The 12,145-nt window shown below is 36.8% G+C and overlaps 1 protein-coding gene across 2 annotated transcripts; it reads left to right on the top strand.

Moving 5' to 3' along the window:
• The first annotated feature begins 367 nt into the window (after nucleotides 1-367).
• LOC132285313 (cellulose synthase-like protein G3) lies at nucleotides 368-10,525 on the top strand. Of its 2 annotated transcripts, XM_059787480.1 has the most exons (6): nucleotides 372-1,082; nucleotides 2,724-2,873; nucleotides 7,838-7,963; nucleotides 8,049-8,498; nucleotides 8,877-9,224; nucleotides 9,897-10,525. In XM_059787480.1, the coding sequence occupies exons 1-6, from the start codon at nucleotides 495-497 to the stop codon at nucleotides 10,446-10,448; spliced, it is 2,214 nt and encodes a 737-aa protein (XP_059643463.1). In that variant the 5' UTR covers nucleotides 372-494; the 3' UTR covers nucleotides 10,449-10,525. The 2 variants fall into 2 exon arrangements, with proteins under 2 accessions (XP_059643464.1, XP_059643463.1); XM_059787481.1 differs by lacking the exon at nucleotides 2,724-2,873 and having other exon boundaries at nucleotides 368-1,082.
• The last annotated feature ends 1,620 nt before the right edge of the window (nucleotides 10,526-12,145 follow it).

Below are 12,145 nucleotides of genomic sequence, written 5' to 3'. Positions count from 1 at the left end.
TGAATGACTTTGAGATTTCAGGAAAATCATCCCATCCTAACACAACCTCTTAGAAAAACTCCAACTCTAATGAACAGAGAGACTACTACAGTGAAATGAAGCAGGAACCTCTACATGAAGAGGAGGCAATTGAATGACAATGAGGGATTGAATTGGTTGGTCCCAGTAATTGAGCTTCATACCCTTTCGAGTTCGACTCACAAAGCTTAGACGGTTAATTATCTGCCAAGATTTTGGTTTGCCCTCTTGTATATGTTCTAGGCTTCTAGCACTCAATAAATATAGACATCTTTCTAGTCGATCCATCCACGTAATTGTAACATGTATTTATTTAATATGTAAGTCAAAAGTCTCCACACTAGTATTTGATACTAATTTGGCCTTTTCCCTATATATATATATATACACACACACACACTGATTAACCTTACCTAGCTTGGATATATATATATCATATATGCTGTGATCGTAGTAGCAGGCTAAGCAACAGAGAAATGGAGGGTATAACCACAACCACCACCAAAGTTCCTCTTCACACGCTTAGTTTCGCACGCGCCACGGCAGTGAACCGTGTGTTTGCAGCAGTTTACACGTGTGCCATCTTCACACTCTTCTATCACCATGTACTCAAAATCCACCACTCCACTACCTTACTCTCATCCTTCATCTCCATCTCCCTTTTCTTCTCCGATCTCCTCCTAGGGTTGATGTGGTTTACAACGCAGTCTTTTCGCATGCGTCCAATCCACCGTCAGGAGTACCCGGAAAACCTGGACAGAGTACTCACCAGCAAGAAAGATTTTCCGGGGTTGGACGTGTTTATATGCACTGCAGATCCATACAAAGAGCCACCCATGAGTGTAGTGAACACGGCCTTATCAGTGATGGCTTATGATTATCCGGCAGAGAAGCTTTCGGTCTATGTCTCGGACGATGGAGGCTCTGAGTTGACTCTCTTTGCTTTGATGGAGGCTGCTAAGTTTGGAAGACACTGGTTACCTTTCTGTAAGGAAAACAACATCATAGAGAGGTCTCCAGATGCTTATTTCAGATCCAACTACTCTAACACTGAAAATATGAAGGTAATAGGCTTAATAGTTGTGTGTGTTTAATTAATTGTTTTCCTATGTACCTTCGTTATTGAGTTTCAATAGTGTCTGAAAGTCACATAGTAGAGGATGATGATTCATCAATCATAATGAAGGCATTCCTGCCGGTCACGGTCACGTAAAAGAGTTTTTCATTTTGAACTAATGACACATATTATTTCAATTTGAGTGTTTTTAAATTTGGAGGTCCGAATTTATTCAAGAGATCCCTTATCTACTAGATTTTAATATTTTTTTATCTTTGAAAGAGGAAAAAAAAAAATCATAATTTACACACAAATAAATAAATAAAAGAGAAAAATCTATCGACACGTTTAGTTGGATTTGCATTCTATGTATGAAGAAGATATAAAATGGTAAAGTCAGAAATGGAGGCACTCCATTTTCTTCCCTGCGTTTGAATAAAGTAGTGGCGTGGGTTCTTGTGCGTGTTTTGTATGCATCCTTAGTTATAATACAATTTATATATTGGGTCCAACACTGTCTGTAGTTGTCACACCCAACAAAAATCCAAGGGTGCATATGCCACTGATAGGTACCTTTTTTTTTTTTTTTTTTTTTTTTTTTCCAGTAAATAATTGATAGGTACCTATAGTGTTTGGTATGTTTCTCTCTCTTTCCTTTTCAATCACTGCCATAGGCCCATATATATATATATATATATATATATATATATATATATATATATCATATTCTTCACCATCAAAGTGAATTTTAAAGACTCCAAATCAGCAATCCATTGGTCTGTCAATTTACAAGCGCGTTTTAGAAGCACTTGTAGAATTAGGCCTTTGAGTTCTGAAAAAGCTAGTGACGTCCAACCTCTCAACTGTGTAGATGCGTTCTACACCAGTTGGATTAGGTAGTGACTTTTGTACTTCCACTCTTGGCTCCCGAATTTGTCCATAATTAAGAAAATTTTAGAAGAAGACTAGAGATAGAAGATTTTTTCTCAGTTCTTATCATTAATCTAAACAATGATCTCTTTCTTAATTTTTTGTGTTACATAAATCAGCAAACAAGAAAATCGAGCAATCAAGAGAGAATGGTTTGTGAGACAGGAAGCAGAGATTGAGAAGAGAAATGAGAAAGGTTGCAAGGGATAAAGAGCAAGACTAATTAGTTATACACCACAATGAAATTTTAGTGCCGTTATTAGTTTGCATGCCCCTAGGGGCATAGGCGCGTTGGTATAGGGATTGAGGAGGTAAGTTCGTTGAGGTTTTGCTTTCAAATCGCACTCCTGTCTTTGTGTGTGTTGTGAGACCGATACACCTGCCCTGAGAAATATATATATATATATATATATATATATATATATATATATATGTATATATATATTTTTTTGCATTGTATATTTTGGACTTTATTCACCAAGATGAAACATATACACTGCAATAGATATTTAGTCAATAAGATTACTTGGTCTTGCAAGGATATGATCTGGAGACAAAATGAACAGAAATACAAACTTGCTTATGACACTCACGTACTCCACCAGATCAAATCGCCAAACTCAGTTTCACATAATTTATCTAAGATTAATCTGATCCTATTATGCTTATGACATATCCTACATTAATCAACTACGGATATGTCTTGATCATATTACAGATGATGTATGAAAGCATGAAGGTAAAAGTACAGAATGTTGTTGACAGAGGAAAGGTTGAGGATGAGCACATCAATGGCGAACAAGAACACGAATCTTTCAAGAAATGGTCGGAGGGTTTCACTCATCAACATCATCCCACTGTAATTCAGGTTCACAACTCCAATCCAATCCAATTTTTCCAATATCCCTTCTTGTCAAATGTTCCGAAACAAGCCTTTTAGCATGCAAATCACTAAAAACACATCTAACCTGCATAAAGTTGTCTTTTCACACACAAATTTTGTCACAAGATGTTGGCTATAGTTTCAACTAACTAAATAATTTCTAAATGAAGAGAGGAGAGAAACAAATATTGTATTGAATTGAATTCTTTGTTGTGTTCATATCTTAACAACAAATACATTACCCTATATATACTATTCTCCCATAGACCTTTGAACTTTTCAAGACAATCTCAACCACACACATGATACATGCACACACTTGATACATGTACACTCTTGATACATGTATCCACTTGATACATGTACAATAATAGATGCATGAATGAACATATACATGAATGAACATGGCATTAATTATTTTTAACACACCCCCCTTAATGCCATGTTGTGACACCCAACAATTCTCTAAAGTATTCAAACTTATTTTTTGGAAGTGCTTTGGTAAAAATGTCCACAACTTGGTCTTCTGTCTTACAATACTTGAGTTGAATCTCTTCATTCTCCACGGCTTCTCTAATGAAGTGATGCTTGATTGCAATGTGTCTTGTGCGACTATGGAAAATAGGATTCTTTGTCATAGCAATTGCGGATTTGTTGTCACATAAAATTGGAGTAGCTTCCCTTTGCTTCTCACCAACATCTTCAAAAATTCTCCTTAGCCATATTGCTTGTGACGCTGCCATTGATGCTGAAATATACTCAGCCTCGGTAGAAGATTGCGCAACCGTTTCTTGCTTTTTAGATGCCCATGAAAATACACCTGAACCAAGAGAGAATGCATAACCGGAAGTACTTCTCATATCATCAACAAATCCGGCCCAATCACTATCACAAAAACCAAACAACTTTGCATCAACATTTTTCTCATACAAGATACCAAAATCAAGTGTACCTTGTATATATCTCAATACCCTCTTTGCAGCCCCAACATGAATTTGACTTGGATTGTGCATAAACCGAGATAATAAGCTTGTAGCATACATGATGTCGGGTCTTGAAGATGTCAAATATAATAGACTTCCAACCAAGCTTCTATAGAGAGATGCATCCGCTTCTTTACTTTCATCTTCTTTCATCAATTTTTCATTCACAACCAAGGGAGTGCAAACGGATTTGCAATTCAACATTTTGAATTTTTCAAGAAGAGTTTTTGCATACTTCTTTTGACAAATAAAAACTCCTCCTTCTTTTTGATAAATTTCAATGCCCAAGAAGTAATGCAACAAACCTAAATCACTCATTTCATATTTTTTCATCATCTCTCTTTTAAAATCATCAATCATTTTTTTATCATTTCCGGTAAATACCAAATCATCAACATAAAGAGAAACAATAAGAATCCCAGTTTTACCTTGTGTCTTGTAGTACAAGGTTGGCTCACTTTTGCTCCTTTGAAAGCCTTTTTTGATGAAGTAAGAATCAATCTCACTATACCATACCCGGGGTGCTTGTTTTAGGCCATACAAAGCCTTCTTTAATTTGTAAACTTTCTCTTCTTCTCCTTTTGCAACAAAGCCTTGAGGTTTTTCTACATAGACATCCTCTTTCAAAATACCATTCAAGAAGGCTGATTTTACATTAAGTTGATACAAGGACCAACCATTTTGAGCCGCCAAGGCAATGAGTGCTCTAATTGTGTCAAGACGAGCCACGGGTGAAAAAGTTTCTTGAAAATCAATTCCGGGCTGTTGTGAATACCCTTTTGTTACAAGTCTTGCTTTATTCTTTTGAATGGAGCCATCCGGATTGAATTTTGTTTTAAAAATCCATTTCACACCAATCACATCTTTGTCTTCCGGCTTCTCTACTAACTCCCAAGTCTTGTTCTTCTCAATCACATAAATTTCATCTTACATAGCTTTCTTCCATGCCTCTTGTTTAATTGCTTCTTCAAAGTTCTTCGGTTCAACAACACAAAAATTGCAACTTGCATACACATCACTAAGACTTTTCATTCTTCTTGGAGTTGAACTTGGAGATGAGGAATTTGAGTTTGATGGAGAAGTTGGGATTGATTGTAAGCAAGATACGGGAGACATTTCTTGTGGAACTTCAAGAAAATCTTCATTTTCATTTTCTTGATTTCCTGATTCTTCATTGAAAATGGGGATTTAATCTTGAAGTTTCTTCTCTTTCCAATCCTAAGCAGCCTTCTCGTTAAAGAAAATATCTCTACAAATAATCAATTTATTCTTCTTCAAATTAAAGAGTCTATAGCCCTTTGATTTTGAGCTATAACCCACAAAGATGTATTTTTCACTAGCTTCATCAAGTTTGTGCCTCACTTCTCTTGGAACATAAGCAAAACAAATACACCCAAAAACTTTCAAGTGTTTCAATGATGGCTTCCTTCCACTCCATGCTTCAAATGGAGTTTTATTTTCCATCGCTTTTGTTGGACTCCTATTCATCAAGTAAATAGCCGTATACACGGCTTCACCCCAAAATGATTTAAGTAGCCCCTTCTCATGAAGCATTGATTTTCCCATCTCAATGATTGTTCTATTTTTCCTTTCTGCCACTCCATTTTGTTGTGGAGTGTACCCAACCGTTAATTGTCTCTCCAAGCCAATATCTTCACAAAACTTTTTAAACTCATTTGAGTTGTATTCTCCACCTCTATCACTTCTTAACACTTTGATAAGATGGCCATTTTGCCTTTCAACAAGCTATTGAAATTTTTTGAAAATAGAGAACACATCTGATTTTTGTCTCGTGAAATAAATCCGTGTCATTCTTGAAAAATCATCAACGAAAATAATAAAATACTTGTTACCCGCTTGAGTTGGTGTTGTCATCGGTCCACACACATCGGTATGAACAAGCTCCAATGGTGCTTTAGCCCTCCATGCCTTCTCTTTCGGAAATGACTCTCGGTGATGCTTGCCAAGAGCACAACCTTCACAAACTTCTTTAACTTCTTATATTGTTGGCAACCCATACACCATGCTATTTTGTTGTAAATTCTTTAAGCTTTGGAAATTCAAATGGCCAAGTCTTCTATGCCAAAGCCAAGACTCATCAACAACATCCATCTTCAAGGCCATGTTTTTTTAACATGAAAAAGTGAAAGGAAAGCTTCTATTTTTGCCCATCTTGATTTTTGCTACAATATGATTTTGTCCTCCCTTGTCATAATTTTGCAAGAGTCCTCATCAAAATGAATGGAGTACCCATGCTCTACAAGCTGTCCAACATTTAACAAATTTTGCTCCAAATCCGGAACAAGTAACACATCCCGAATATGCTTTCTTCCTTTTTTTGTCTCTATGGCAATAGTACCTTTTCCTTTTGCTTGGACTAAGGCACCGTTTCCCATCCTCACTTGAGAATTGGATGAAGAATCAATCTCCAAGAATATGTTTTTATCTCCGGTCATGTGGTTACTACACCCAATATCAAGAAACCACACATTATCATTTTGTTCCGATGTCGAGTGACAAGCATAAAACATGCTCGTTTCACCTTCTTGCTCTTCGGAAAAATTAGCTTGCTGATTTGTTTTCAACTGGCAATCTTTTTGAACATGTCCAAATTTCTTGCAATTGAAACATTAAGGTTGTCCCCGAAACCAACAATCTTTGTCAACATGGCTACTTCTCTTGCAAATTCCACAATTTTGTTGAGTGGACTTTATATTTCCACTTCTCTCAAAATTATTTCTTCCTCTTCCTCTTGAATTTCTTCCTCTTCCTCTTCCGTGTCTTCCACCTCTAGAAGATTCACCTTTGGATCGATCAAAACTTGATGGGTATTTTTCTTGATTTTTGGAACTAACATTGAGCTTGGATTGAAAAGCACTTTCAATTGTCTTTTCGGAGCGCCTACTCAACCTTTGCTCAAATGCTTTTATGGAACCCATCAATTCTTCAACACTCAAGTTTTCAAGCTCTTTAGTCTCTTCAATAACAGCAACAATAGAGTCATATTTTTCCGGCAAACTAATCAGAATTTTTTCAACAGTTCTTTGATTAGAAATATCTTCCCCATAGGTCTTCATTTGATTTACCACCTCCATAAGTTTAGAAAAATAATCTTTCAACAACTCCATTTCTTTCATTTTCATATTTTCAAAATCTCTTCTCAAAGATTGGAGTTTTACAGTTCTTACCTTCGTGCTACCTCTATACTCCTTCTCGAGAATATCCCATGCCTCCTTTGCTTTAGAAGCATTGATAATTCTAGGAAAGATTGTATCAGCAACTCCTTGTTGAATCAAGCCTAAAGCTTTTGCATCTTTCTTCTTATGATCTTTCAATTGTTGTCTTTGGGCATTCGTCAAAGTTGTTGTATCCTCCAGTTCATCATACTCATCTTCAACATAATCCCATAAATCATATGAGAGAAAAATGGTCATCATCTTCACATACCAAAAATCATAATTTTCCCCATCAAAAATGGGAAGTGCTGATTGATGGGCACCTTGGTTTTGACTGCCTGTAGTCGCCATCACGATAGATCTTCTTCGGGGTTTGTTTTCCCGTCAATAAGCTTCACGCCCAGTTTGCTCTTGATCGAAATTAAGCTCTGATACCACTTATGTTGGTTATAGTTTCAACCAACTAAATAATTTCTAAGTGAAGAGAGGAGAGAAACAAATATTCTATTGAATTGAATTCTTTGTTGTGTTCATATCTTAACAATAAATACATTACCCTATATATACTATTCTCCCATAGACCTTTGAACTTTTCAAGACAATCTCAACCACACACATGATACATGCACACACTTGATACATGTACACTCTTGATACATGTATCCACTTGATACATGTACAATAATAGATGCATGAATGAACATATACATGAATGAACATGGCATTAATTATTTTTAACACAAGACACTCACAGTTTGCTTGTTGCAACTAATGACTACTATGCAAGTAGGTTCTGACGGAAAATGGCAAAGACAGAGACATCACAAGCCATTCAATGCCAAATCTTGTATACATATCAAGAGAGAAAAACCGGATGTCTTCACATAATTTTAAGGCTGGTGCCCTTAATGTCCTGGTAAGCAAACTCAGTGTCACACCTCTTTTTTTTTTTTTTTTTTGAATGTCATGTATAATTATTGTGTTTTATAATTAATTTGAAGCTTCGAGTATCGGGAATCATGACCAATGCACCTATTATACTGAATTTGGATTGTGATATGTACTCCAACGATCCCCTAACGCCTCATAGGGTGCTGTGTTACTTCTGTGACCCTGCAATTCGGACCACATTAGGGTACATGCAGTTTCCCCAGAGGTTTCGTGGACTGAACAAGGCTGACATCTATGCCTGTGAGTATAAGCGTGCAATGCACATCAGTCCGCCCGGGATGGATGGGCTGGCAGGCCCGGATTATGCTGGAACAGGATGCTTCTTCTCTCGCCGAGCTTTCTTTGGAGGCCCTATATCTACCTCACTTGTCACTCCAGAAATCCCGGAATTGTTCCCGGACCATATTGTCAACAAGCCCATTCATGCCCATGAAATCTTGGCATTGGCACACCATGTAGCAGATTGCAGTTATGAGAACCACACCAATTGGGGTTACAAGGTAATTTAGCTAGCTCGTTATTGTTCTAATGTTTCAAATGTGTACATATATAGAAAAGGCGTCATTACCCGGTGTTGGTCACGTTAACAAAAACTGCTAGGAAGGGTACATATATAGAGGGCTAGTCTAGAGTGCACTAGGCTCCTGCTATTGCAAAATTTGTGGAGGGTCAGATGTGCCTGTATGTAGTATGTGTACACATATACAGTAAGAGCGTCATTATCCAGATGTATGTAGAGGGTACATCAATGTTTGCAGTCTTACCTTTATATGAAAAGGTTGTTTTCGGTTTTGAAACTAGTGACCTCTAGGTCAGAATAACGTCCGGGCACATGCATTGTTGATGAAAACATATATAACTGGTTGTAGAATGTGCAGATGGGCTTTAGGTATGGCTCTCTAGTGGAGGACTTCTTTACGGGGTATCTGCTAATGTGTGAGGGATGGAAGGCAGTGTTCTGTCAACCTGAAAGAGCAGCATTTTGGGGCGATGCACCGATTTCCCTCAATGATGCGCTGAACCAGAACAAGAGGTGGAATGTTGGCCTCCTTGAGGTGGCCTTCTCCAAATACAGTCCTATGATCTTTGGTGCTCATGCTATGGGACCTCTAATGAGTCTTTGTTATACACACTATGTTCTCTCGCCCATTTGGTGCATTCCAATCACTATATATGCTTTCCTCCCTCAGCTAGCTCTCCTCAATGGACTCGTCATCTTCCCCAAGGTATGTAACTGGACTCACTAATTGAATTGTTGTGTGCAATGAAATATATATATATATATATAGTGAAGCTCAAAACAAAGGGGTCAATAGTAGATTGCTAGTGCAACGCACTACGTCGCAATGCGATATATACATGAAAAAGTTGTTTAGATTGCATAAACAGTGCATAAACAATATGAAGTTTTTGCATAGGTGATCTAAATGGCACGGAGGAAGATCTGGGTTCGATCACTGATAGCCCAAAAATTAGGCATGTAAATGAACCTCCAACATGCCCAGGGGATCTTGGGGTGGGGGCAAAATTGATAAAAAAAATTATCAATCTTTGTTTATATTCAAAATTTCAAATGAAAATTTTGTTCTAGATTTTGTAAAAATTAATTTATTATAGAATTCTTATAAAAGCATTCTGATAAAAATAAATAATAAGGTTATAGAAAGAATTGTGCTTGAGTTAAAAGAATTTTAAAATAGTCACATTATGGAAAAAACGGTATTTGAGTTGAAATTTTAAAATAGCCGCGTTAAAGTTTTATGTGAGAGTTTTTTCCAAACAAAAACTGACTCAAACAAAAAAACATGCCAAGAGGGGGAAAAAATGATTATCCAATTTATCACATTGACAGTGTTTATAATTTTCTTTTGATTAAAAACTATAAAAATGTATCACAGGTCTCAGAACAATGGTTTTTCTTGTATTTGTTTCTATTTTTGGGGGCTTATGGACAAGACTACCTGGAGTTTATTCTAGCACAAAGTAGCACACTAAGGTGGTGGAGTGATCAGAGGATGTGGATGATAAGGGGACTCTCATCTTTCTTATTTGGAACAATCGAATACTTAACCAAGACCTTGGGCATTGTCACACATGGATTCAATGTGACCAGCAAAGTAGTCGACGACCAACAAAGCAAGAGGTATGATGAAGGGAGATTTGAGTTCGGGGTCTCGTCGCCGATGTTCGTGCCGTTGGCAATGGCAGCAGCAATCAATTTAGTGGCATTCCTAATGGGGTTTTCGGAAGTTTTCATGAGGGGAGGAGAGTTGGATGGATTGTTTGTGCAAATGTTTATAGCTGGTTTTGTGGTGTTGAATTGCTGGCCAGTTTATGAAGCCATGGTCTTCAGGTTTGATAAAGGAAGGATGCCTACCAAGATTACCATCATTTCAATATTTCTGTCATGGCTTCTTTGCAAAACATTTTCTATCACTCTAAGGACATGAAGTCAAGAGGCTTTGGTTTGTATTTTTCTACATGTATAAAATACATATGTAGTGTAGTCCATGCATGTAATTCTTTATCTTAGTTGTATTGTGATCAAGAGAAATAGTAATATGTGTCTGCATATATATATATATATTAGTTAATGTTACCGATGAATAAATTCTGATTTCTAAAGCACCGGACATAATATCTCAAACTCCTGTAGCTTAATGGCAAAAACTCTCATCTCACCTTTGGGAAGTAAGGAATTGGACCCCATGAAATTATTTCAATAATTGAGTTCATGTGAATAAAAACTTGCACTGTATTACGAGTGCATCTAGACCGTCCGTGTAATATACGCACCCATACATGCACGACAATAAATATTTGGATGTACCTGTTGCACAGTGCAACAATCACAAGAAAGTTTTTCTCAGTGCAAGTGGGACGGAAAACTGTATGAGCCCAACTCTTCCATATCCTTTGGGATGTCTTCGTTGTGTTTGTCCAAGCCCCACACTAATAATTTTTCTAATAATGTTTTTATGTAAAGAGCAGCAGTTGTCCAAAACAAGTATTCCAATAGCTTTGGGACATTCAAGTACATGAAACAAAAGCAAGGCTCACAGATTTCCACTCATTACAGACTAAAGAAAGTCTAAATTTCAAAAGCACAAAGACATACTTGCAAACACAGGAAACAAAAACTACTCCAACCACAACCACCAGAAATACTCTTCAATATACACAGATTCTAATTCTACCAATTCACTAATTTCCTTAACACTACTACTACTACTAGTGTATCCGTTATTCAAACACGAGTTAATAAGCTCTCAAAACTGAGCTGCCAATCCACCTCTGTTTACTTGCCGACTACATCCCAAGGCAAACATCTAGATGAGATCACAACCCAATTCAAAAAACCCTAATCCAACTACCCAAACCCCCTAATCCCTTCCAAAGAATAACCACAACAACAGAAAAGGAAAACAGAAGAAATGGGAAATCTTTTTTGTTCAGGTTTCAGCAGAGTCCAGGTTAACAACAGTCCCATCCACGTCTGCCAAAGAGGTACCATTTTTGTGCGTATAAGTACCACTTTTGTGATCAAAGGTACCACTTTTGTACACACAGGTACTACTTTTATGTAGGTAAATAACACTTTTGTATAGAGATACTACGTTTGTGCATGTAAGTACCACTTTTGTATACAAAGGTATCTTTTTTGTGGATAGCATTTTGATTTCTTGGTTTGCACAAAAATGGTACTTGTGTGCACAAAAGTGGTATTACTGTACACAAAAATAGTCCATATATGTACAAAAGTGATACCCAAAAATACTAAAGGTAGTTTGGACAAACGAATAATAATTTTTCATATTCAAATAAAATTTTAATCAAGATCGATGAATTTAAAAAATATTGAATTTGACTCCTATCTCTAAATAATAAAATCTCCTAAAGTTCATTTTTTTATAATTTTTCCTAATATATTTTTTTTTAGATAAAAATGTACGTAGTAGTTGGATAGAAATTTGACACACAATACGTAACATCATTGGAGGGTGATAATACAAAATGGAGAGTGGTGATGATACAAAACCACGTGTAAGGTGAGTCACTGTCTATGTTATCCACGGGCTATAAAATCAGTTGATGTTGGCCGGGCAACATTTTGAAGGGCATGCCCGTGACAATACGCTGTCGTATC

This window comes from Cornus florida, unplaced genomic scaffold (assembly GCF_030987335.1).
Source record: "Cornus florida cultivar Cherokee Brave unplaced genomic scaffold, ASM3098733v1 CherokeeBrave_3.0.0_Hap2_Chr11, whole genome shotgun sequence".
In the NCBI taxonomy this organism is placed as follows: Eukaryota; Viridiplantae; Streptophyta; class Magnoliopsida; order Cornales; family Cornaceae; genus Cornus; species Cornus florida.
The sequence above is the reverse complement of the archived record's forward strand: the minus strand, read 5'-3'. Positions and strand labels throughout refer to the sequence as shown.